At 34.7% G+C, this 27732-nt stretch overlaps 1 protein-coding gene across 2 annotated transcripts; it reads left to right on the top strand.

The window, feature by feature from the left end:
* Nucleotides 1–1408: 1408 nt before the first annotated feature.
* Nucleotides 1409–27082, top strand: UBA3 (ubiquitin like modifier activating enzyme 3). 2 transcript variants are annotated; one of them, XM_045832393.1, is made up of 18 exons: nucleotides 1409–1481; nucleotides 1668–1709; nucleotides 3370–3490; nucleotides 4735–4815; nucleotides 8454–8536; nucleotides 11057–11137; nucleotides 16683–16726; nucleotides 17065–17129; nucleotides 17415–17570; nucleotides 20604–20706; nucleotides 20844–20957; nucleotides 24474–24527; nucleotides 25009–25045; nucleotides 25130–25211; nucleotides 25538–25638; nucleotides 25756–25819; nucleotides 25913–25967; nucleotides 26294–27082. In XM_045832393.1, exons 1-18 carry the CDS (start codon nucleotides 1462–1464, stop codon nucleotides 26380–26382), a joined length of 1392 nt encoding a protein of 463 aa, XP_045688349.1. In that variant the 5' UTR covers nucleotides 1409–1461; the 3' UTR covers nucleotides 26383–27082. The 2 variants fall into 2 exon arrangements, with proteins under 2 accessions (XP_045688349.1, XP_045688350.1); XM_045832394.1 differs by lacking the exon at nucleotides 1668–1709 and having other exon boundaries at nucleotides 1419–1481.
* Nucleotides 27083–27732: the final 650 nt, after the last annotated feature.

Genomic DNA, 27732 nt, shown 5'->3' with positions numbered 1-27732 from the left:
TTTTATGTTGCCCTCTTTTACTTTTATAATAAACTATTTAAAAAACATCAGTGACATTTTATTACTTAGGTATGTACATTTTCTGTATTAGTATAGTAATCACACACTTTGCGCCAGTTGATGATTTTAAGATTATTGAAAGGGCCGCTGCATGATTCAGGTTATCATATGAGGGCTTTTTTGCTTATCTGTGATAGATATTAGGAAAAGTGGGCACTGACCCTTTTTTTTGCTCATCAGTTTTTGTTAATGTTTGTGTTATTTAATGTGTGGTCCAGGACAACTCTTCTTCCAGTGTGTCCCAGAGAGGCCAAAAGGTTGAAGCTACCTGCTTTATACAGTCTTCATTTCAGTATTTCTCAAGCTTTAATTTGTACAGAAACATCAAGGGTTTTGCAGAAGGTTAGGGGTCGGGCCTGAAAATTGTATTTGCATTTGTAAGAAGTTCCCAAATGATGCAGATGTGATTGATCAGGAGTTACATTTTGAAAACCACTGTGAATTTCATTAAAATCTCAGAGTCTTACAAAGCAAATATTGTTATCTCCAGTTTACAAATAAAGACACAGATGTGCCCAAGATATCAGAAGTAATAAGTGGAGAGTTAAAAATTTCTGACGCTAAATCTCATTTTTGTCCACTTTAAGCAAAAATATATGTAATTATATATGTAGCTATTTCTCATTTAATATGATTATATTTCTTTATCCAGTCATACACACATCCATCTGTCAGTTTTTGACTCTGGAAGAAAATACATAGTTCAAAATTTTATCATTTATATTTAGGCGATGAGATCATGTGTGTCCTAAATGATTATTTAATTTGTGTGCTTTTTTCTTCATACATTTTTCTATCTGAATATTATATTTTTCTCAGAGAAAAATGTTTCTCCAATTGTTCCATTGATACTGAATATCTTATCTGACAGAATGTGACACTATATTAATATTGATATTAACGAAGAAAGAAAAACAGTATCTTCATCCACGCCCTAGAAACTGATTTAAATTTTACTCTTTAAGTGAATATCTTTATGCAAAGATGTTGGAACTGTCTTGAAAATCAGTAAGTGAAAATTCACCTGGTGCTTTTCTTCAGAAGGAAGCTCTGGCATATTAGGGAGACTCTTCCAGGAGTTTTCTCTTAGAATATACAATTTTACATAATTACTTAATACACAAATCGTATAAACATCTAACGTATTACATCAATATTTTCAAGCAGCATAACAACATTACACACCGGATAAGAATTAGGCAATTAAGGGTAGTTTATTAAGCTCATAATTACAATGCAGGACTTTAAAGCCCAAGGGAGCGACGAGGCCTGCCCGCCCCGCCAGCCGCTCCTACTCTCTGTCCCCGCCTCCGCCCCTCCCGCCCAGTCTCCACCCTTGGCCCCGCTCCAACGCCTAGTCCCTCCTGCCGTGGGGCTACCTGGGAAGAGGCGGAGAACAATATGGCGGATGGCGAGGAGCCGTAAGTACTCCGGCTCTGCAGGCGCGCTGGGCCGGGCTGGGTTGTGAGTGAGCGTGGCAGTGGGCGGTGGCCGCCGCCACCCGGGGTCCTCCCACTCTCTCGCCCCGTTCCCTCGCCCCTCATCCTCTCGCGGCGCCCAGTGTGTAGCGTGATGCTGACCCTTCTTTTATTCTCTCTTTCTTTTAGGGAGAAGAAAAGAAGGAGAATAGAGGAGCTGCTGGCTGAGAAGTTAGTGCTGCCGGGAGGCCGGGGCCCTCTCCGGGGACCCCCGCCTCCCTTCACCCCAGGCCTAGGGGACCAGCCGCAGCGGGCCGGGGAGGCTGGGAGGGGGGCACCTGGAGCGCAGGCCGCGAGGTCTCGGTCCCTGCAGCAGGTCCCGTTCGGGCCCGCCCGGTGCTTGACCAAGAGGTCTAGCGGGACCGTCTGGCGCCCCTTCTTCCAACATCCCAGTGGTTAGAGACGTGACCCTGTGAAAAGGGAATCTCACATGAACACACAAAAGGACACCGGTCCGATTTTGGCCTTCCGTAAACAAACAGTTCTAATTGCATTTTGTGTGAGAACTTTCCATGGTATCGGACTAAGCACATCAATTATTTTTGCAGAATAATTGGCTCTTAAAGGGGAGTGTTGACTCCAAAGAGCTTATTTTGCCCATTTATTACACACCCTATTTCTTAGTTTTATGCCGTGAGATAGAGGTAAACAGTGTTTTTAATTTTTGCTCCTGCCTACTCGGGAGGGGACGAAAGTACTCTTGCGGTGGGTGTGGTGAGTTAGTAATTCCTGAGCCAAATCCCAGTAGCAGAGCTTTAGTCCAGTTTACGCCCTCAGAAAGTCGAATGCAAGAGGATTGGCGGTACAAGGTTAATTTCACATTCCCGCCTTTCTTTGACTTTCCGCTTTTGCTTAAAATGACAGTTAAAGTTTGAATGCTTACTGTATTCTCATTCTGCCCTTAAGTGGCTGTAAAAATTTGTAGATGACGTTTATGGCTGTTTAGTAATCTGCTCAAGGTCAGTCACAGTACAGTTAATTGTGGAATCAAACCCAGCTATCATATCAAAACCTAAGGTCTTTATTGCTAGGAAATACTTCTCCGTCCCTTTTGTAGAAATGGGTATTAATACATTTGAACGTGGATGTTGGGTTATACGAAATATGAAAACTTTAAAAAAAATTACAACTCAACAAATTTTGTACGGAGTGGGAAATACATGGATTACTAGTTTGTTAGAGGACTCCAGCATTAGGACACACTCAGTTGTGTGCTCTAGATTTCTAGACAATAATGCTTACCTGCGGTATGATTGTAGCCTAAAACTTTCTGTGTACAGTGGCAATAAAAAACACCTTATAGTATTTAAAAGAGGTTTTTTGAAAATCCGGACCTCTGTTTCAGATAAAAGCGTGTGAGAGTTCCTCTCATCAAAAATGATATTTAAGTTACATCTTTCAAACTTAGGAAGGACAGATGAGTTACATTAGATATGAAACATCACAGTTCTGCAAGTGGCGTTATATATTTATTTTTCTCTAAAAACTGGTATTTCCCGATCCAGCTGTATTGAAGGAACACCTTAGGGAAGTTCACAGTGATCTTTTATAAACCATTTCTTTTTGATTAAACAATATCCTAAGTTTTATTTTGGCTTGCTGTGGGAACCCAGAAACACATAGACTGATTTATTTCATCAAATACATGTAGTTTTTAACTTTCAATAAACTCTAATAGCTAAGAAAAAATTTAAAAGCATAAGTGTAACAACATCAAATAATACCCTTTTTATTTGAGCAGCTCTGTATTTCATTTGGGAAACCACAGTAGTTGTAGGTGTGGTTTTTTTCATACTGACCTTTGCAGCTGAATTTACTGTGTTCTGTGCAGAATGGCTGTTGATGGTGGGTGTGGGGACATTGGAGACTGGGAAGGTCGCTGGAACCATGTAAAGAAGTTCCTCGAGCGATCTGGACCCTTCACACACCCTGATTTCGAACCGAGCACTGAAGTGAGAAACATTTATTTTTAAATAACTCCTCTTATAGTTTTGTTTCAAAAATTAAATGCTTTCTTTTTCAATTGCTCTTATAATAAAAATACTAATACAAATGTGTAACTTACCTTGAAATACTAAATTGAGTATTTGCAACTGATTTTATTTGAATGGCTAATATTTGAGTCATTTTCACATTTCTCATGTAATTATGTTGAAATTTTTTGAGTAAAATAACTAATCTCATTTAGAACTCTTAAGTTATATGTCACTTTGAATTTCAGTTTAAAATGATTTCTGAGACACTCCCCTTTTTAGTTTTGCTCTGAGAAATTTTTGATAGCAATATAGATGTGTGTTTAAATTTTGAAATTTAGTTTAAAAGAGCATCCTAGGATTGAATATAACTAATTGCATGTTAAAAAATGTGACTGCTGTATAACCGGAATAGAATTTTGGACAGATAGTGTTTGGCTTAAAGCAAGTATTCAATTAGATATAACTTTTTTTTATTACAAGGTAGAAAGAAGCATTCTTTATAGTAAATTTTTGTCATTTTGTCTTTATAAAGGGTTATTATTTTGAAATGGAAATACTGTGCTACTCCTAAAGGTATAAGCTCTTGGATTTTACCCATGTCTTATCTAAATAACTTTTTCTCCTTTAGTCTCTTTGGACAGAATTGACAATATTCTGCCTTTCTTTGGACCCACCTTATTTGACTGTGGTTCTGAGTTTTGTTTTGCCTGATTGTTTAAGATAATTCTGTTAAGTGATTGTTTCAAATAGTATTTCTGTTAATATATAATTTTCTAAGAATTTTACCTTTGTTTTTTCCTTCCTGAAGACCTTTAAACACTTTGTGCACTGTTTGATTCTCCGTTCTTAGGATTTTTACACTTTTCTCTTTTTAGGAAGTCAGTGAAATAATGAATTTGATGCCTTCCATCCCCTTTCAAGGTTAAAAACAGATAACTTTTAAGTAGCATAGTTTTTCTTTTTAGAAATAGCCTTTTAATTTCATACAATAAACATCAATTTAAAAACATCGAAATTGAAATGCTCTGAAATCATTAGGGTCATAGAATTTCTGGCTCTATGTTCTTCAGAAATTTATGAATTTGTTAAATAGAAAGTCTGCTCTTGGTCTTCATTTGCATTTTTCATGGAAATATCAGAAACTATTTTATGGCCTGGTATAGTGATGGAACTTATGTTTTTTTATAACTAAGTTTTAATATGTTTTTCATTCTTTACAGTCTCTCCAGTTTTTGTTAGATACATGTAAAGTTCTAGTCATTGGAGCTGGCGGCTTAGGATGTGAGCTCCTGAAAAATCTGGTAATATATATACATATATTTAATATGTATTTTTTTCTCTTTTGTGGTAATTTTCCTTTTCTATCATACTAGGAAATTTCTTTATTATGATTAATAACCTGTCTCGAGCCTTTGTTAGATAAGTTTAACAGGTCATATTCCAAACAGTTTAATTCTAAACTTCTCAACTATAAAGGCTTTGACACAAAGTCTTACTATTTCTTTGCTCTTTATCAAAGAAATCTTTCTGCTTCCTCTTGCAAAGTGCTCATTAATGAAATAACAAAACTGGTAATTCATATTTTAACAAGCAATTGGAAAGAATTTATTATTTCTTTTGTTCCATAAAATAACCCATTTAGATAGAGCGTTGGCTTATTTTATATAGAGGGAGACATGAAGTTCAGAGAGGTTAAATGATTTACCTAACTTTTTTGACTTATAGTGATAGTGATAGGCCTGGAATCTAATCCAGGTCATCAATTCTTAGTTAAGCATTCTTTTCACTGAACTATAGGTTAATTTGTTTTTAATGAGGATCATTTAAGAGAGGGTATTATTTAGTGAAACTGTTGGGTATACTGGTTGGAAATCCGTAAGTAGTGGTTTAGTTAATTTGTTTCATTGACTTCTGATAACAAATAGCTTTTTCTTTATTTTTTAAGATTTTATTTATTTATTTTTAGACAGAGGGGAAGGGAGGGAGAAAGAGTGAGAAACATCAATATGTGGTTGCCTCTCCTGAGCCCCCTCCTGGGAGACTGTCCTGCAACCCAGGCCTGTGCCCTGAATGGGAATCGAACCCTCGACTTTTTGGTTTGCAGGCTGGTGCTCAATCCATTGAGCCACACCAGCTAGGGCCCAGGTAGCTTTTTTTCAAAAAAACAAAATAAAACAAAAACAAAAAAACCCAGTTTATTTAGCGAAGATGGATAGAAGGACAATTGACTGAGAGCTGATATATGCCAGGCTTCTCATTGGTGTGTAGAAAAGTGGAAATGCTAGATTGGACTCCATAGAAAATCAAGCAAATAAAAGAATCAGGTGAACAACCCAAAAAGTTGATCATGGGGCTAAAGTTTAAATATAAACAGCCACATTAATTTTGCTAGGGAGTACTAATGTCACTCCTAGTGAAACTGCAAAAATCCAGTATACTTCATGGTACCAAGTGGTGGGATCTCTGGTGATTGTAAATTACCACAGCCTCAGTCTTTAATAAATTTGAAGTTTCATTGGGGAGACAACTCTCACATAATATAAATAGCCATGTGTATGATATACTCTGGGGGTACCAAACATGATAGTACCTTATCAGATATAAATACTCTAGCAGTGTAAGAAACAAAGTTGTAGAAAGGAAGGGTGGTTTGACTTTTTCCATTTTGAAGCTGTTACTTGCAAATGAGGTATATGCTAATTTTAAGGTACAGTAATTGGAGATTAGATCTGAAGAGTAGTCATCAGCAACTTTAGGAGTGGTCTTGTTATTCATTGAATTATAATATTCTCTTAACAGTAGAAGAAAACTAAGGGTTTTCAATTTTACAGACATAAGTACATAAGAGATACACATCTTTTTCAAAATGGATTGTAAACCCCTCCAAGGCTCATTCTGAAAAAAGGAATGTGACATTAATATTATTGATTGAGTAAATATTTATTGAGCCTCCTACCCCATATGCCAGGCACTATTTTAGATGCTAGAGATACTGATACAGCATTAAACAATACAGACAGGTGTTTTTTTTTTTGGCTTACATTTTAGTGGAGGGAAAAAAGACCAGTAAAATACATAGTTTGACGGATGGTAATGTTTTAGAGAGGAAAGATGAAAGATAGGTAGCCAAGTGGAAAGGGAACGGACTTATAAAAAGGTGCTATTTGAGCAGAGTTGAACAAGAACATTCTAGACAGAGAGACAGCAGGTGAAAAAGCTGTCCCTATAACAGTCATGTAGGAGCATGACTGTTATGTTCTAGGACGGCAAGGAGGTCCTTATAGGTAAAGCAGAAGTGGGTTAAAGGTCAGCATTTTTAGAGAGGGTATCAGAGAGCTAATGGGAGATAGAGGAGCTGGAAATGAATATCACAAAAGGCTTCGGAGGTTACTGTAAGAACTTAGCCTTTTACTCCTAGTCAGGAAGTCATTGGAGAGATTTAAGCAGGTGAGTTGACTTGACCTGACTTTTAACCTGGATCACTGTGGCTTATGTATTGGGAAAAGACTAAAGGAAGAATAGAAGAGAAAGCTGAGAGGCTAGTCAGAAAGGAGTTGCAGTCATCTAGACCAGAGAGGACAGTGACCTATAACATGGTGGTAGCACTGGAGGTAGTGAGAGGGAGTCAGGTGATACATGTGTTTTGAAGATGGAGTCAATAGGATTTACTAATGGACTGGTTGTGGGACATGAGAGGGAAAAAGACAGGAGCCAAGGATGACATCACTATGTTTTTGCCCTGAGCAACTGGAAAGATGGAGTTAGCATTCACTAACAGGAGGGGCCTGGGAGAAGGACAGATTTGGTGTGGTTGGTAAATAAGAATGGTTGAGTTTGGTTTTGGAAACCGTGAGTTTGAGATGTCTTTTGGATGATGCTCATAAAATTGAGATCACCAGAACTAAGCATAAGAGCATTCTGTATTTCTAGCCAATAAAGTAGAAGGGAAACTGGTAAACTGAAAACCAATTTTTAAAGTGTTCAAATTCTCATGAGTATAGTGACCAAGTGAAGAACGTGTTTTGAGGAATTGATCCACACAAGGCCAAATACTTAGGCGGGTAAGGTCATTGGAGGTGGCAACATAGTGTGGAGTTCACCAGGGACTTAGAGAAGAGCTGTTTTCAGTGGAATGGTGCAAGTGAACGTTTGTTTAGAGTGAGCACAAGAGGGAGTTTGAGAATGCAAGTATGGACAACTCTTTTGAGGATCTCTTTTTATCATAGGGGCAGAAAAATTGGGAAATTGTTGACAAGTGACTTAATTTGATCGCTTAAACTGACCAAGACCAGAAAGGCATAATTAATGAATGTAACTTAATTTTTTTCAATCTTGCTTCTGCTGGTAAATTTGAGCAGTGTTGTACTGTTAGAATGCCTGGCCTTATCATTAAAACACAACAGTTGTTTGCTTTCCCTAGCTATTGTGATTGCTTGTTCTTGACTCAGTACTTCAAGGTATTTCTTTTACATGTGCAGTGTACCTATATGTTGTTTGTTTATGATATGTATCTTATAACAGTTATTTCTGAATCATGGCATGCTTAATGTTACATAAACTAAGATAAAGCTTGTATGATTTGCTTTTAACAATATTCTGAAAAAAGAATAGTTAAGTACAGCTAATTAGTAAAACAAGTAAAATTAAAGCATCTAGCAGCAGCAAAGTAACAAAACTTTACAGATGTGTTTATAAGATTATAAAACAACTAGAAATTTTGAGTCCTCTTTTGGTTATAGACTATTTAAAATTGAATAGTTACAGTTTTGACCTTTCCAAGAACAAAAATTTATATACTTTGTAGGTCTCTTTAACTATCAAATATGACTCTGCAGAATTTATTATTGAGAATTTATAGCTTTAAGACTACATTGAAAACAAATCTCATTTTTTAAATGTGAGGAAATTTCTGCTTAATTGGATTTTTCTATTTCCACAGGCATTGTCTGGTTTTAGACAAATTCATGTTATAGACATGGACACTATAGATGTTTCCAATCTAAATAGGCAGTTTTTATTTAGGTAAGTTTTAATGTCTAACAGAAATTTCTAAAAAGTATGTGATTTTGGGGTGATTGTGCTCTGAAGGCACAGAGTTCAACCTTCTGGGGATTTCATAAGAGAACAGTAGCTGGACTATTAGGCCCTAGTGATATTGGGCGGGGGGGATCGTGAGCCAAAATTTGAGTGCTGACTCTGGAACAATGAAGTCGTAATGGAGTTTGAGCTTTTTATATAAGGGGAAAAGAAATGAAGAGTTTAGGAGAGAACACCAGGAGCATTTGAAATGGAACATGAAATTACAAAATCACCTGGGAATGGTTTGTTAGTGATAATTTTGAAAACTGGAAGTGGTGTACTTTTGTAGATCTGAGAAATGGTCATTAGTGAATTTCAGCAAATAATATTTAGGGGTTTGAGTGGCTAGATAACAGTATCTGTCAATTAAAGAATTGCAGATATGGAGAGATAATGAACTTTTTTTCTTTCTCTAGTGATTAGGATACTAGCAGAAAGTAATTTGTCCTGGAAATATAAGATAAGGTTAGGTTAGCAGAAACGATAAAATTAACTTTTAGGATAGGCACAAAACCTCTGCCTTATCTTTGTAAAATTTCTTAGATTGAAGGATGTGTAAAACTAAGTCAAATTAATGAAATGTTGTTGCAATGTGAACTCTACATTTAACTTTTTTTGTTTTCTTTATTTTTTTTAACCCTTGATATTTCCCTTCTCCATAGAAAAGTTTGGGCGTCCTTGTTGGTCTGATAAATTTTGGTGTATAATTGTTTTAAAAAAACACTACTGAATTAATTGGTTATGGTAATAATTATCATGCCCTTTAATTTGTGGCTAAAATAATAATGATCTTAATGATAGTTAACATGTATTGATTGCTTAGGATGTGTAAAGTACTTTCTAAGCAAGTTCTTCATATTCCTTTATTTAATCTCAGAGTAACTTTCAAGATAGATACTTGTTTTCAAGGTTAAATAATTAGGCCAAGGTGTCCTGCAAGGATGGTGTGTGCGAAAAGCCATTTTATTCAAGATGCATTTTAAGGTGGAACAATCTGATTCCCTAATTCTGGAATGGTAAATTAGCAAAAATCTCTGCAAAAACAATCTAGGAGTTATTTTGTTTTGGATCTACTGTGAAAGCACATAAAATCCACAACTTAAAAGACTCTTAAGAGTCTACTTTATCCTGTTTACATACCTGAAGAGCTCTGTGTCTACTGTAGTTGAATGCAATACTGAAATCAGGTTCCCTGACTAATGTATGCTAGAGCCTTTTCTATTTCAAGTTAGGACAAAGAATAAAACTCTTAACAGAAGTTTTGAACAAAAAAAGAACACTGCTTTATTGAAGAGAATAAAAATGACCTGTTAAAGTATTTTTTTAATATTGCAATTTTTTAAAAAGATTTTATTTATTTATTTTTAGAGAGGGGAAGGGAGGGAGAGAGAGAGAATCAATGTGTGGTTGCCTCTCACATGGCCCCCACTGGGGACCTGGCCTGCAACCCAGGCATGTACTCTGACTGGGAATCGAACCTGCGGTGCTTTGGTTTGCAGCCTGCGCTCAATCCACTGAGCTATGCCAGCCAGGGCTGTAATATTGCAATTTTAAATAAAATATTTCTAATAAGTACATTGTTTCTTAAAAAATGTTCACTAATTTCAAAGTTTTTACTCTATGCTTAGATATGAAGGAATACAAAGAGATAAGAATATGGTCATTTTCTTCCAAGTGTTCATAGCTAGTGGGTATGATAGACCTATGCATATAAAAAAATAAGTTGTGAAAAAGAAGTAATGACGTACATACTATGTATGTATGAGGGAATGATTTCTGTGAGGAGAATGAGGAAATACTAAGGTAAAAAAATAACATTTGCACTGAGAATAAAAGAGAGAACTAATGTCCTTTTCTATATATAGCTATGATTATTACCTGGGAGTGATCTTTTGAGGCCTTATATTTTTAGCTTCTTGAAAATGTTGGAGACATTTGCAATTTTAGATAATGCCTTTGGAATTATTCCTTCTTCGAAAATGTGGTTATGGTCTCTTATGGAACACAAAATTTACTACTTAGGGAATACGTGAAGGTTCTTGCATCCCTAGAATGAATTTCATTGTGTATTTCAGCCAAGACCTGCATAGTAACATCCTGAAGTTCTGGGATTCAGGACAGATACTCAGAAGGCTCTAGGTCTGGGATCATTTTTTTACATTGGGAAATGCCACAGTGAGAAATGGCTGGGAAACCTGTTACAATTATGCTCTACATGGGGGAAAAATCCTCACATTTTCACCTAAATACTTAGAATTGTCAGTGTTTGTAACTACTTAATTTGGAACATCCAAAAGGGTTGACATTTAGTGTTGAATGACTATTCATCATAGATACTCAGATAAAAATATTTCTTCTAAATATCCTCTAATTAAACTCATCATGGACATTTTTATGTTTGAAATTATGTAGATCATGTAGATTTACATCATGAATGCTAATTTAAGTGTAATTTTCCTGTAGGCCTAAAGATGTTGGAAGACCTAAAGCTGAAGTTGCTGCAGAATTTCTAAATGACAGAGTACCTAATTGCAATGTAGTTCCGTATCCTTTTGACAAAAAAAAAAAAATTGCTTAATTTTTTGAACCTTTTGTTTTTTTTCTTTACTATAAATGACATGTTTAACATAGAGAAAACAGATAAGCAAAAGGAAAAAGATAAAAGCAGTAAGTTATTACTTAGATATCTGCTGATAATAATTTGCTCTCCTTCCAGTCTTAAGGTTATATAATTTTTTTGCCCTAGTTTTTAAATTAAGCTCTGTAGCCAGTTGCTGTCATTTATTCTGCATTGTTGCTTTTAAGTTCTGTATCAGTTGCATGTCTCATGTAGTAGACTGTAAGTTCCTAAGCTGGATCCAATAAGTCTGTGTCTCTTTAAAGTAGCAGACAGAATAGAAATTCAGTATATTATTAACCAAATGGAAGTTGTGTCAGAATCAATATATTTTTATAAGAAGTATGTTTTTAAAAAGAAGTATTCATACTCTGTTGGCTTTCACACCTTTAGATCAGGAGAAGATTTAGTATTTTATAGAAATTCAGGAGATGGGGCTTGATATATGGAAAATCCCACAGGATACAAAGTCAACATATAGAAATCAATTTTATTCCTTTATAGTAGTGGTGAACATGTGGAAAATGAAATTTAAAATACAATGACATTTACAACTATTAAAAAAAAAACCCCTGTAGGTGTAAATAAAATAAAAATGGGATTTCCATGCTGAAAACTGCAAAATGCTAGTGAGAGAAATCAAAGATCTAAATAAATGGAGAAATATTCCATGTTCAAGAACTGGATAGTTCAACATAGTAAAGATGTCATTTATCCCCAAATTTGTGTCCAAGTTTAACACAATTTCCACTAAAACCCCAGGAAATTTTTTTGTCAATACAGAGAAGATTATTCTAAAATTGATATAGAAAGACAAAAGAATACCTAAAATAATGCTGAAAAAGAATAAAGCAGGAGGAATTACTATCTAATTTCAAGATTTATTATATGGCTACAATAATCAAGACTGTGTAGTGCCAGAGAGAAAGACATAGATTAGAACAGTGTAGAGAAGCCAGAAATAGCCTCACGCAAGTATGGCCAACAAATATTTGACAAAGGTGCATGAACAAGTCAATGGAAGAAGGATAATGTCTTTAACAAATTGTGGTGGAGCCATTGGATATCTGTAGATAAAAAAATTAATCTTAACCATCAAAATTACAAAAAAGTAACTCAAAATGGGCCATAGGTTTAAGTGTCAAATGTAAAACTGTAAAACTTTGGAAGATAACATAGGAGAAAAATCTCTGGGATCTAGGGTTTGGTGAGGTATCTTTGACCAGATTAAAAGCATGATACATAAAAGAAAAACAGTGAATAAATTGAACTTTACCAAAATTAAAAACTTTTGCTTTGTGAAGGACCCTGTTAAAAGGATGAAAAGGCAAGCTGTAGATTGGAAAATACAAAGCAGATATCTGACAAAGGACTTGTGTCTAGAATAAAGAACTTTCGTAATTCAGTAATAAAAATAATGCAATTGGAAAACGGACAAAAAAATCAAGGGGTATTCACCAAAGAAGATGGCAAGAAGCATATGAAAAGATGTTTAACACCCCTAGCTGTAAGAGAAATCCAAATTATAACCGCACTGAGATATTAGCACTCACCTATTAGATTAGTTAAAATAAAAATTATAATAATAGCAAATGCTGGCTAAGATACAGGCATAGGTAGATACACTTTGCTTCCTCACACAACGAAAAGAAGGACAACAACAAATTTAAAAACAAAAAGTAATCAGAATTGCTAGAAAATCGAACTGTACGGAAGTCTGGCACTCAAGGAGTTGAAGAAATACTCAACCAAACTGGTAGGAGGGGTGCGCCAAGCAGTGGGGTGGAGAGGACTTGCAGCAAGGCTGCAGCTGGAGGACTGGGGTGGGCGAGGCAGCGGCTGGTGGACTGGGCAGTCCCACATTTGTGTGTGGATAAACCAGGAGAAACAACAGGGGAGTGAGACAGACTGTGCAACCCAGAGTACTAGGGCCCGGAAATAAAGCCCCAAAACCTCTTGACTAAAAAAACCTGTAAGGGTTGAGGCATGAGGAGCCTCACAGGAGGGTGTGTTGAAGAGACCCACAGGGTCCTAGAACTTACACAAAACCACATCCTGGAATCAACACCAGAAGGGCTCAGGTAGAGGGGGAAGTGACTGAAAGCTGAGGAAGTGGCACTGTTCCCTCTTGGACCCTTCTCCCACATACAGTGTCACAATGCAGCAATGTGGGTTGCCCTGCCCTGGTGAATACCTAAGGCTCCACCCCTTGCTATATAACAGCAATGTTGAGACAAAAAAAAAAAATACGGCCCAAATGAAAGAACAGATCAAAGCTCCAGAAAAAATACAGCTAAGTGATGAAGAGCTAACCAACCAATCAGATTCAGAGTTCAAAACACTGGTAATCAGATGCTCACAGAAATGATTGAGTATGGTTGCAAAATAGAGGAAAAAGTGAAGGCTATGAAAAGTGAAGTAAAGTAAAATGTGCAGGGAACCAGCAGTAACAGGAAGGAAACTGGAACTCATAAATGGTTTGGACCAGAAGGAAGAAATAAACATTCAACTACAACAGAATGAAATGAGGAAAGGCTTAGGAACCTCTGGGACAACTTTAAACATTCCAACATGAGAACCTGAGGGGTGCCAGAAGGACAAGAGGAGCAAGACATTGAAAACTTACTTGAAAACATAATGAAGGAGAACTTCCCTAATCTTGCAAAGGAAATAGACTTCTAGAAAGTCCAGGAAGTTCAGAGAGGCCCTAAGGGAGGCCCTAAAGTTGGATCCAAGGAAGTACACACCAGGGCACATCATTACCCAAGGTTAAAGAAAAGGAGAGAGTCTTAAAAGCAGTAAAAGAAAAGGAGACAAGACAGTTACCTCCTAAGGAGTTTCCATACGACTATTAGCTGATTTCTCAAACCTTGTAGGCAAGAAGGGGCTGGAAAGAAGTATTCAAAGTCAGGAAGGGCAAGGGCCTACATCCAAGATTACTCTATCTAGCAAAGGTATCATTTAGAATGGAAGAGGAGATAAAGTGCTTCCCAGATAAGGTCAAGTTAAAGGAGTTCATCATCACCAAGCCCTTAGTATATGAAATGTTAAAGGGACTAAGAAAAGGAAGAAAAAAAATATGAACAGTAAAATGACAACTGTCAACAACTGAACCTAAAAAAACAAAAATGAACTAAGCAAACAACTAGAAGAGGAACAGAATCTCAGAAATGGACATCACATGGAGAGTTATCAAGGGGGAGGGGGAAGAATAGGGGAAAATGTACAGGGAATAAGAAACATAAATGATAGGTACAAAATTGAAGGAGATTAAGAATAGTATGGAAATGGAGAAGCCAAAGAACTTACATGTACAAACCATGGACATGAACTAAAGTGGGGGAATAATGGTGGAGGGCGGGTACAGGGAAGAGGGAGACAAAGGGGAGGAAAAAAATGGGACAACTATAATACCATAATCAATAAAATATATTAAAAAAATAATAGCAAATGTTGGCAGTGGTACAGAAAAACTAGATCCTTCATTGCTGTTGGACAGTGTAAAACACTATAGGTATCTGGAAAATAGTTTGATCGTTTATTCTTTTGAGAGAGAGAGAGAGAGTTGTCGCTTTATTGTTCCACTTATTGATGCATTCATTGGTTAATTCTTGTGTGTGCCCTGACAGGGATTGAAACTGTAACCTTGGCATATTGGGACAGTGCTCTAACCAACTGAGCTACATGTCCAGGGCTGTTTCTTAAAAATCTAAGCATACACTTGGCATATGAGCCAGTAGTTACATTCCTGGGCATTTATCCCAGAGAAACGAATACTGAAGTCTGCATAAAAACTTGTTCTTGATTGTATATAACAGTTTTATTTGTAGTAGCCCAGAACTGGAAACAACCAGAACATCAGGCAATAGGTGAATAGTTTAACTGTGATACAACTATACTGTGGAATAATATTGAGCAATAAAAATGCACCAAAAGCCAAATATTAACACCTTCAATGGATATTAAGGGAATTATGCTGTATGAAAAACACCAATCTGAAAAGATTATATAGTGTATGATTTTTAATTATATTACATTCTTCAGATGACAAAATGGGGAACAAATCAGTAATTGCCCGAAGTTAGGCATTGTGGTGGGAGGGAAGGTGTGACTCAAAACGGGTAGCAGGAGGGAGATCTTTGTGCTGATTGATGTTGTTTGTCTAGGGTGGTAGTTACACAAATTTACATGTGTTTAAATGACAGAATGAGACATACTTGTACCAATGTCACTTTTGTGGTTTTGATATTGTAAGATATAACAGTTGAGGGAAACCTGGTAAAAAACACAGGACTTCTCTACACCATCTCACAACTTCCTGTGAATCTAATATTTCAAAATAACAAGTATAAAGATCTAAATACAGGCCCCTGTTAGGGAGAAAAACCACTGTGTTTATCCCCATTTTTTATATCTGGGAAACTGAGTATTTTATAGAAATCCAGGAGATGGTATATTTTGGTCTGGCTCCTTGGTTCCTTCTCTATTGTTCCTCCAGTGTTTGCTTGGGTTCTCTTGACCTTTCTGTTTAAGTTTCAGCTTGTGCCCCCTGTTTGCCTAGCTTCAAAAGGAATAGAGGTCTGAATGGGCAAGGGCTAGTATTGTATTTATTTTTCATAGCAGTATTTACAGGCCAGGATAAAAAATTCTACAGCAATTGTATATTGTTCTTTTTTTTTCTGTTTTGCTTTTAAAATACAAGTTTAATGGATTATTTACTGTAATTTTAGAGAAGTATAATTTATATATTATTAAATATTAAATTGCTCTGTTAGAAAAAATTTAAATGTTTTACACATGCTGTTAAAATATTAAGTGCTAAGAGTGATTCATACCCATCCAGTTTTGAATGGGATTCCTTTTGCAGCCTCCAGGCAGGGGAAGACTGCTGACAGGGCTTGATTGGATAAAAGAGAGAGGCTTGGAAACTGAGTAAATGAGAGGAAGAATTCATACCTCTTATCACCATCTTGCTCCCAAAAATCAATAATAACAAGTCATTGGCAACTGAAGAAGTTGTCTTTGGAAACTCCCAGGGTTCATTTTGTTTTATTTTTAATTAGCTATTCAGTAACTCTTAAAATGACCCAGATCAATAGGAAATCTGATGTGCTCATTCCCTTCATTCAACAAATGTTGATTGCCTCTTGGCTTGATGCTGATGGTGGACAACACACACATTCTGCATTCCCAGGCTTACACTTTTATACAAAAATTAAAGCAGAGCAGAAAGTGTAACAAGAGTCATGAATATAATGATTTGGGAGTTCAGGGATGAGACTAAGTAGTTAGGGGGAGGAGTGTTAGAAAAGAGGTTTTGTCAGAAAGTGGGTTGTGTTCATTTTGTCAGATTCCTTGAATTCCACTACTTAGAATATTTGAGATCTATTTCTTGTTTTAAATATATATGTATAAGTTTTTTCTTACGGTGTTGTCACATTCAGCAGCTCAGATTCCTTTACTTATATGCAGACATTTCAACAAGATCCAGGATTTTAATGACACTTTCTATCGACGTAAGTTGTTCACTTGAAATTAAAATCACTATTTTTTAATTGCTAGTTTGAAGGCTGTTCAGTTGTTTTTCATTTCTTGGTGTTGGCTTTTCGGTAAGGTTGTTGATGGATTGAAAAGAGAGTGCCACTGTTTTAAATCTTGCTTGACACCATTACCTGCGTTTTTCTGTGCTGACCTGAGTAGGGATTATTCAGGGATTGGGAAGTGTGTGTGTGTATGTGTGTGTGTTTGTGTATGTATTATAGTAAAAAGTGTGTTTCTGTGTGTGTGTTTTCTTATAAATTATGTTGTACCGTGGCATTTAAAAAAACTAAACTTGCATGTTTTTTTCTCGTAGAATTTCATATAATTGTATGTGGACTAGACTCCATCATAGCCAGAAGATGGATAAATGGCATGCTGGTAAAAACTTCTTGCTTTTGCTCTTAAAACACTGAAAATTAGAATTGCACATCATATTTAAAAAAAAAATCAGTTTACTTAATTTCCATTAAGTTCATAGATTTTATTGTTTATTGCTAGTTATTAATCTTAAGGTGAGGCTGTAAATTACTAATATTATCATCCCTTGATTTGATGTATTAGTACTCAGTCATGCTATTGACTTGTGGAATTACTTGGCAGCATGCTTTTTCTTTTGAATTCTTATCCCTCTCTCCTTTTAAACTCTTTAAATAATTTTCCTAGATATCTCTCCTAAATTATGAAGATGGTGCATTAGATCCAAGCTCCATTGTCCCTTTAATAGATGGGGGGACAGAAGGTTTTAAAGGGAATGCCCGGGTGATTCTGCCTGGAATGACTGCTTGCATTGAATGCACACTGGAGCTTTATCCACCACAGGTAACCCAGAAAGTACCTCCATTTGTTTTATAGTTTATTGGGATGGAATTAGTGTTGAAATATTAAGTTTATTTAATATTTATGATTTTTAATTAGGGGTAAGTATATTTTAAAAATCATGCTAAGAAGAAAAATGATAAAATAGGAAATTCTGTATTTAAGAAAAGGTATAGACTGAATATTGTACTTTTATAATATTGCTTTATAATTTACTTGTATTAGTTCTCTACTTGAAGAGTAGGGAACAAAGGATTGATGCATTTTTGTGATTTTGTTTTTCTGTATTTTTATTGTTGTTTAATTACAGTTGCCCCAGTTCTTCCCCTGTTGTTCTCCCCTACCCCATTCCCACACTCAATCCCTACCCTGCTGTCCATGTCCATGAGTCCTTTATACATATTCTTTGACTACACCCTTCCCCTTTCCCCTGTTATCTCTCTTCCATGGCCCCTCTGGTCACTGTCAGTTTATTCCTTTTTTCTGTGTCTCTGGTTCTTTTTTGCTTGTTTGTTTTGTTCATTGGGTTCTACTTATAGGTGAGATCATATGGTATTTGTCTTACCACTTGGCTTATTTCACTTAGCATATTGCTCTCCAGTTCCATCCATGCTGTCATAAAGGGTATGAGGTCCTTCTTTCTTTCTACTGTGTAGTATTCCATTGTGTAAATATACTGCAGTTTTTTCATCCACTCATTTACTGATGGGCACTTAGGATGTTTCCATCCAGCACTTGACTATTGTAAATAACACTGCTATGAACATTGGGGTGCATAGATTCTTTTGAATTGGTGTTTCAGGATTCTTAATTCCAGCAGTAGAATTGCTGGATCGAAAGGCATTTCCATTTTTGGTTTTCTGAGGAAATTCTATACTGTTTTCCACAGTCGCTGCACCAGTATGCATTCCTACCAACAGTGGACTAGGTTTTCCTTTTCTCCACATCCTTGCCAGCACTTGTTGTTTGTTGATTTATTAATGATGGCCATTCTGACCAGAGTGAAGTAGTATCTCTTTGTGGTTTTAATTTGCATCTCTGATGGCTAGTGATGCTGAGCACCCTTTCATAAGTTTTTGGGCCCTCTGTAAGTCCTTTTTGGAGAAGAGTATGTTCAGTCCTTTGCCCATTTTTAATAGGATTGTTTGTATTCCTGGTGTTGAGTTGTATGAGTGTTTTTTATATATTTTGGAGATCAAACCATTGTGGGAAGTATCATTGGCAAATATATTTTCCCATGTTTGGTTCCCTTTTAATTTTGCTGCTATTTTCTTTAGCCATGCAGAAGCTTTTTAATTTGATGTAATTCTGTTTGTTTATCCTTTCCTTTATATCCCTTGACCTAGGAGATATGTCAGTGAAAATATTGCTGTGTGAAATATCTGAAATTTTACTGCCTGTGTTTTCCTCTAGTACTTTATGGTGTCACGATTTATATTTAAGTCATTTATCCACTTTGAATTTATTTTTTTGTATGGTGTAAGTTGGTGGTCTAGTATCATATTTTTGCATTTATTTGTCTAGATCTTCCAACACTGTTTGTTGAAGAGGCTATTTTTACTCCATTTTATGCTCCTGGCCCCTTTGTCAAATATTTATTGACCATAGAGACATGGGTTTTTTTCTGTGCTCTCTATTCTGTTCCATTGATCTATATTTCTGTTCTTATGCTGGTACCGGACTGTTTTGATTACAGTGTCTTTGTAATATAGTTTGATATCAGGTATTTTGATCCCTCCTACTTTGTCCTTCTTTCTCCAAATTGCTGAGGCTATTATGGTTCCATAACATTTTTGAAATGTTCTGTATCTGAAATATGTCCTTGGTATTTTAATAGGGATTTCATTGAATCGATAAATTGCTTTGGGTAGGTATTATGACCATTTTGATGTTAATTCTTGCAATCTATGAACACAGCATATGCTTCCATTTATTGGTGCCTTCCTTGATTTCGTTCTTTAGTGTTCTGTAGTTTTCTGAGTACAGGTCTTTTCTCCTTGGTTAGGTTTATTCCTAAGTGCTTCATTTTTCTTGTTGCTATAGCAAATGGGATTTTTTTCCTGATTTTTGTTTTTGATATTTTGTTGATGGTGTATAAATATGTGTTCGATTTCTGAATAGTGATTTTGTATCCTGCTGTTTTGCCAAATTCACTTATTAGTTCAATTCATTTTTTGGTGGAGCCTGTAGGGTTTTCTAGGTGTGCTATCATGTCAACTGAAAACAGTGACAGTTTTACTTCCTCCTTTTTAATTTGGATGCCTTTTATTTCTTTCTCTTGTCTAATTGCTGTTGTAGAGCTTCCAATAATATGTTGATTAGAAGTGGGTGAAAGCATACACCCTTGTCTTATGTCTGTTCTTAAGGAGAAAGCTTTCAGTTTTTGCCCATTGAGTATGACGTTGGATGTAGGTTTCTCATATATGGCCTTTATTATTTTGAGGTATGTTCCCTCTACTCCCACTTTGCTCAGTGTTTTTATCATAAATGGGTGCTGTGCTCAAGGGATCCATTTTAAAACTGTATGTTAGATAGACCTATAATCTGTTTTCTTTGGTCTTTGCCTATGATTGTTTCAGGGAAATAAAGATAAGAGGGATGAAAATAACTTTTCCAAAGATGGGACTCTTTCATCTTCATACCTACTTTAAAGGACAGCTGAAGTTTTGATTTATAAGTATAAATAATTTTATGAGTATTTACTTGAAATTACTTGAACTTGCTTTTATTTTATACATTCAGATTTAAATCAGGTAAACATAACAAAGTGCTTATATTTGAGAAATTATTCAGCACTTTTTTTCTCACATCCTAAGTTAAACTTACATAGGGCAAACCTAATTTATAGGTAGATCAACCTACGTGAAGTGACTCAGATGTGTTTAGAAATATTAATGGCATAAAAGTTTTGTTTCTATAAGTGGAAAGCTAAGATGAATGATAAAATACTGCTGCCAACTAGATCATAGCTAGAAGTTAAATTTAAAAATAATTCATTGTTTTAAATCCATTAAAAAGGGCAAACTGTGGTTTTAGGTCAATTTTCCCATGTGCACCATTGCATCTATGCCCAGGCTACCAGAGCACTGTATTGAGTATGTAAGGATATTGCAGTGGCCTAAGGAGCAACCTTTTGGAGGTAATGAACCTATTTCATAATCTAGAATCACATAAAGTATTTATTTGTCTATATTATTCATTTGGATAATTACATTAAAAAGAAGTTGATTCATATTTACATGTTTCTGTCTTCCTTTTCTTTTTTTCTCCTAACAGAAGGGGTTCCATTAGATGGAGATGATCCTGATCATATTCAGTGGATTTTCCAAAAATCCCTAGACAGAGCATCACAATATAGTATTAGGGGTGTTACATACAGACTCACTCAAGGTAAATTTGTGAATTGTCATGAGTGATGATCTTGGGATGATCCTTTTTTTACTGGTTGGAGATGCTTTGGAGGAAATAATTGATGTGATTTTAGACAGTACCATAAGTGATTTTAGACAGTACCATCCATTTGAAGTTCAGTAAAGGTACCATGGAAATAATAGTTTTCAGGTGCCCCAAAGTTGGTAGGAGGTAAATGAGTTCAGCAGAATCCATACTACTACTTAGCTAGGAGGACTTGAATAAAATCATTTGATCTTATTTACTTATTGGAAGAGACCTTAATGCATCCAAGTCAACTCATGCAGTTTATCTTTCATTGAAGAGCAATTTATTTCTCCTGGGGCAGTCTGTTCCACATGTGGACAAGGCTGTTACACAGTTATTCTATATATTGAGCAGAAATCTCCATCTTTAGTTTGGTTAGAGTATTGTCCTAGGGTATACTGTATATGTATAAATGTGATTTCCTTTTAAGTAATAGCACTTAACACATTGAGAACAGTGAGCATATTCCTTCTAAATCTTTATCACTTCCATGAACCTCCCTAATTTCTTTGATCCTCTGACATGTTGCATGACTTTAAGTCCCTATTATGTTGTTTTTCTCTAACTATATCTTGGTTATCCATATTTCCCTTAAAATGGTTAGAATGCAGTGTAGAGTGTCTAAAATGATCTTATTTTAGATAATAGCCTTCTGATAACTCTGATATTTGATACAGTCTTAGAGGAGAGCAGGATTTTTTTTTTGTTTGTTGTTTACATTGTCCTGTACTTTTGACTTTTTGAGATAATTGTCCACTAAAATCTAGTTTTTCCCACATATCAGTTCCTGAGCCACATCTGCCTGTTAAAGAAGTGGTAGTTTGGGGTTGGTAGTTTTGTTATTTTTGTACTCAAGTATGGGCTCTTACAAATTTATTCTTAAATTCAACCTGCTGTTTTCTCACTTATATATTTTTTTATGCCTGCCAACCTGTCTATTCAGCTGTCATTTCAGCTGTTGTTTTGATAATCATATCCTTTATCTCTTTTCCACATAGTTAATTAAATTTAATAAGACTGAACTGGCAGAGAATTGACATCTGAATCATACTTCTGACTTTTAATTTTAGGTTTTATCTCATTTTGTTGATCAGACCTTTTTGAATACTTCATATTTCTTTGTCTTGTTCACAAGATGTTATGAAAGGCCATTCCAGATGTTTTACTACTTGGGTTGCCAAGCTAGTCATAGGAAGTAAGACAAGTCTATCATGTCTTGTCTTAATAAACAGTCATAATGCTCAATCTTAGTGATCAGTGTTCCTATTCTAGGTACTCACAGTTCATCCTTTATAGAATTTTGTCTAAGATCATTGCCAGGTTCCTAAGAAAGAACTTTGTCTTGCTTTTGAAAATCTGGTATTTCTCTTCTGTGATTATTTTTCATATTTACTGATGTTCTATTAATGTCATTTGAAAATTCCACTCTTACTTACTCCTTGTTGCTCCCCGTACCCCCGAATTCTGACCTGCTTTGTGTACCTTTAACAAACCAAGATCATTCCTACCTTAGAGCTCAAATACTCCTAATTCTTACGTCTGTACTGGTCTTCCTTGGCTCCCCTCCAGTCTGGCTGCTTATCCCTTAGGTCTCAATTAGCCAGTTATTCTGATGATTCAACTGAAAATGATGTCCTAGTCATCCACTATTTTACCTTTTTTATAATTGTTTAAAACTAATGTTAGTCTATTTTTCTATGCAAGGAATATTTCATCCTTATGCTCTCATATATCTCTACCCTGGGGCCGTTGCCCTGGCTATTTAGAGAAATACTCTTTGCATAGGTTATTGCTTGACTGGGTCTTAAAGTTTAAGTTTCAGCTCCAATTATTGCCTCCTCAGAGAGGTCTTCCCTGACCATCCCAGCATTGTCAACTCTAACAAATACATTGTTTTACTTTCTTTGTAGAACTCTTGAGTATCTGAAATTTTCTAATATTTTTACTTGTGAGTGTTATCTCCCACACCAGAATGAAAGCTCTATAAGAGCAGGTAACTTTTTTTTTTGTATAACACCTAGAATAGTGTTTGGCATATGGTACACATTTGGTAATTGTCTGAATTAACAAATGAATTCAGTTTGTCCTAATCAGAAATGGAAATTCATTTCCATATGTAGTCTCGTTCATCTTTCTATACCTTCGAGCAGGGTGTATGCTTTGCAGCCTGATGATTGAGAGCCTTGACAAGGAGTACAGAAGCAAAATGAGAAGTGAAGTTCAGCTTTTTTGAGGATTGAAAGTACAGGGAGTCTCTATCATTTTGGCAGTGCTTTTATTAGGCAGTGTCCCCTCTCCTCCTCACTGTTTGTTACTACGTGTTCTTCCTCTCAGTATGTCTTATTATATGTGGCTCACTGGTGAACTTCCAGGTTAACCATTATGAGGTTAGCTCCTCCCTCTTTTCCTGCTCTGAAATTATACTTAATCATATGGTCAGAATTAACTTCTTAAAAACAGCTTTCCAGACTTAACTAACTTTTTTTCCTGTCTTCTTAGATATCTGCCTTTTTTCTTAAGTTTTTAACTTCATTGTTCCCTTATACTCCAAGATAATTAATATGGCTACTTTCCTTTGAAGTTTTTGTAATGAACAATTTAAATATAGTTATGAATTAGAATATTTATTTTGTGCTTAAAGATTGTTTAAGGTATTGCAGAGGGAGGGGGAGGTATAAGGGGGTTCAATCAATGGTAATGGAAAAAATAAAATAAAAAATACTAAAAAATGCCCCCCAAATTGTTTAAGGTAGAGTTTTGTTCATTCATAATGTGAATACTGATGTAAAAAAGTAGGGTAGAAATAGAGAAGTATGTTTACTATTTTGCGTAGTGCAAGTTGTAGAGTGAAATGGAGATAAGTTGAGGACCCTTGTTTTGTTGTAAAGCTTTGTGAATCAAATGGCTGAAATTATATAAGGAAGAATAAGGTAACTCTTATTTTTTATACTTTACTAAAACCTTAGTATGACATTATATAATGTATCAGTTAAGATTATGCACTTTGGGGAGATCTGGGTTTCATATACCATTGTCATCACTTATTAGATGTATAGGTGGAGTTCTGATTTAATTTTTCTCAACCTCATTTTCCTTGTCTTTAAAATTGGAGTAGTAAGACTAACATAAGAATATTGTGAAAATTCAGTAATATCTATTTAAATTTCACAATGTGCCTAGAACACAGTAAGCACTCTAATTGTTAGCTGTTATGATATTATGGTCTAATCTTTATATGAAGCTCAGGGAAGGGTTTACTTTGCTACTGTAACTTCTTAAGATTCTGCACATGCTACAAAAAATTATGGGAATGTAGAAGAAGATTGCTTCATGGTTAAAATTAGGTCCTTTTTGTGACTTGAAAGCCTGACAAATCTGGAAAATGGTATTTAATAAATCATGTTGTTTAACTTAAGATACCTACTTTTTAAAAGAAATGATCATGTTTTAATTAGTATATTTTTTCAGGGGTAGTGAAACGAATCATTCCTGCAGTAGCTTCTACAAATGCAGTCATTGCAGGTGAGGAAAAAAGGCCATTGCTTAATTTTTTTCTTTAGTTTTTGATTCAGTATCTGAATTGATATTTCTGTAGCTACTTTATATCAGAAAACTGGTGTTACAGGAATTTGGTATCTTCTTGGGTGGATGGTATAATTAAGCTATCCAAAAGAGGATAAGGTATTTCATACCACAAAGTGCTCTGTAGTAAGCAGACATTTTCATACATACCATTTCTTTTTAATCACTGTAACAGACTGCTAATTAATTTGAAGAAGAGGAAGGAAAACATATAATGTTACTCTATCACATGGATTATACAAAAATAAAGTTTGTTACTTTTTCAGTTTTTTTAACATCAGAGTATATATTTTAATATATGTTTAATCAGTACCCTGTAAATTTATCTATTCTAAATTATAATTGACTTTCTAACAGACTCCTAATTTTAACTGTCTAATTTTCATTGAGTTAAGGCACCTTTATTTCCTTCCTTTTTCAGCTGTGTGTGCCACTGAGGTTTTTAAAATAGCCACAAGGTAATGTGTTTTATTTTTAATATGTATATAAATCTGTTTTGTTCTGGCTCAGTTATATAAATAATGGACATTTTTTCATTACAGTGCATATATTCCCCTTAATAATTACTTGGTATTCAATGATGTAGATGGACTGTACACATACACATTTGAAGCAGAGAGAAAGGTTAGTATACTAATGAAAAATTTTTTGATCATGCATACCTTGATTTTTAAATACTAATTATTGGTTAGGAATATAAATGAAATTGCTCATACCCTAAGTATTTTCTAATTTCCAGAATCCTATTCACTATATGTCTTTTGTAGTATAGTTTGAAATAAATACTGTATAGCAAAATAATTTAGGAAAAATGGTCCATTATGAAATGCATAGGTTTTAAAGCATTTGTTTAATATGCATAGTTATAAAACAGCCTCATTTTTATTTCATTATTATAAAGAGACTATAATTGGTGCATTGCTGCTATGATTTGTGTTTTACATATGTAGGAAAATTGCCCAGCTTGTAGCCAGCTTCCACAAAATATTCAGTTTTCTCCATCAGCTAAACTACAGGAAGTTTTGGATTATCTAACCAATAGTGCTTCTCTGTAAGTATTCTGCACTTCTGTTATGTTGTAGAAATAACTTTTGAGATTTTAAAACTTTTAGAACGAGAATTATTTTTTAAAGTGATCTTTGATTTTTTTTCTCATAATTATATTTAGGCAGATGAAATCTCCAGCCATCACAGCCACATTAGAGGGAAAAAATAGAACACTTTACTTACAGGTGATAAGTGTTCTATTTGTATTTCTTTCACAATTATATTAGAAATTCAATTTCATTTACTGTATTTTACATTAAAATAATTTTGCTTTATAGTCAGTAACTTCTATTGAAGAACGAACAAGGCCAAATCTCTCCAAGACATTGAAAGGTATTTTAAATGAGTATATTTACCAATCAACTTCTTTTTCTGGTGAAAGTAACAAATCCTTTTAGATTTGCTCATAAGGCCTTCAAATGGCATCATCATAATTACTTATATTTTTAGAAATAATGATTGAATTGCTCTTTTAGTAGAATGCATAAACATTTCTAAACAATCAAATATAATATTGCCTTGATTAAAGAGAACTGAATTTTTGATGTTTTTCTCAACCATAATATTCTATGATTTGTGTTATCTGTGTGTTATCATTTTTGTTGAGGTTTTTGTTTTTTTGTGTGTGGCTTGGGTTAATTATACTTTTTCTGTTTTAGAATTGGGACTTGTTGATGGGCAAGAACTGGCAGTTGCTGATGTCACCACACCACAGACTGTACTATTCAAACTTCATTTTACTTCTTAAGGAAAATAAATCTGTACATAATAGAAAATTGATGGAAATATTATACTTTGTGAATGCTAAAAAAAATTTAATTGATTCATTGTTAGCATTAGTGTTGTTGGAATTTGACTTTTTTTGTTTGAATATAATGAACCACTCTTTTTGAAGACAGAATTTGGAGTTGGTGCTTGCAAGTATTTTCATTCATATGGGAAATGATGCCTGGAGAGAGAGATTATGAGCAATTGCATTGCTTCTTTTAGAGAAGGCAAACACTCTCTTGTGTGTGAAATTTGTTCTTATGGTCAAAGAATGCATTGTTCAGTTTTCATTTGAGCACCCACATATACAAAAGATGTCTGTTTAAAGAAAATGAGAAAATTAAGTTTTAAATAACATTAAAAGTTATAACTTGACATCTGGAGTATACTGAACATAACCTACATTTTGCTTGTTTAATACTCATTTAATGGTGGCTATCCAAATGAATACTAATTTTTGCAAAGGTTACCTTGTCCATAATAATTTGTAATGGTGTTAGAACTGAATATCTGTGCATGGAAATGGGAAATATTTTCATGTGTTTACTTGCAGTGCTATAGAGGCCAATATGCACAACATTAAAGCCAAGACATAGATGTTTAAAAGAATTTAATGTTTAAACAGTTATCACTGATGCTTTTGCACTATTTATTAATAAAATCATATATTGTCTACTTTTCTCACTGAAACTTTTTAAAACGTATTAAGGATAGTAAATAGTTCTGTAGTGTAGAATAATTTTTAAATGTGTAGCAAAATGACTAATACAAAATTTTTATGGCCCCTGAATTAATCCTTTTGCCACAGTAAATATCTATTGTTTTAATTTAATTTGCTTAAACATAATACTATAATAAAAAAGGAATAACTATATTTTTATATTGATTTCTTAAAAAAATGCCTCCTCCCAAATCCTGCAAAAAAACACAAAACTAAGTCTTAAAAGAAAATCAAGCATAAGTACTGAAAAATGAATTTAAGTATCTCAGTGTGGGAATATGTAGTATATGTCCTCTCTCTTTGACTTAGATGGCAATTTTCTTTTCAGAGGCTTTGTAATTACATATCACTGGGTTAAGTTTTCATTAATTCTTTCTAGTTCCATGTTGACAAATAATTTGTTTCATTATAAAATCATGTGTTAAATTTCTCTACTTAAAAAATTATAGATTCAGTATAAATTTTTGAAAGTAAAGGAACTAACATTTAGCATTTTATACAGGTACAATAATAATTCTCAAAGTAGACTTGTGCGAATGTGACAGTATTTCCATCTGAAAATTGAATAAATAGTTGTAGAAAGTTAACTCATTTATTATAAAACCATAC

Source organism: Phyllostomus hastatus, unplaced genomic scaffold (assembly GCF_019186645.2).
Source record: "Phyllostomus hastatus isolate PE091 unplaced genomic scaffold, TTU_PhHast_1.1 phas_contig_16, whole genome shotgun sequence".
Taxonomy (NCBI): Eukaryota; Metazoa; Chordata; class Mammalia; order Chiroptera; family Phyllostomidae; genus Phyllostomus; species Phyllostomus hastatus.
The sequence above is the reverse complement of the archived record's forward strand: the minus strand, read 5'-3'. Positions and strand labels throughout refer to the sequence as shown.

Bases quoted from the DNA above. Each gene is read 5' to 3' on its own strand.
- UBA3 (XM_045832393.1), top strand. From the start codon at position 1,462: ATGGCGGATGGCGAGGAGCC. The intron at 20,707-20,843 runs GTAATGAACCTA...TTCTCCTAACAG, and splicing joins TAAGGAGCAACCTTTTGGAG to AAGGGGTTCCATTAGATGGA. The intron at 25,212-25,537 runs GTTAGTATACTA...TTACATATGTAG, and splicing joins CATTTGAAGCAGAGAGAAAG to GAAAATTGCCCAGCTTGTAG.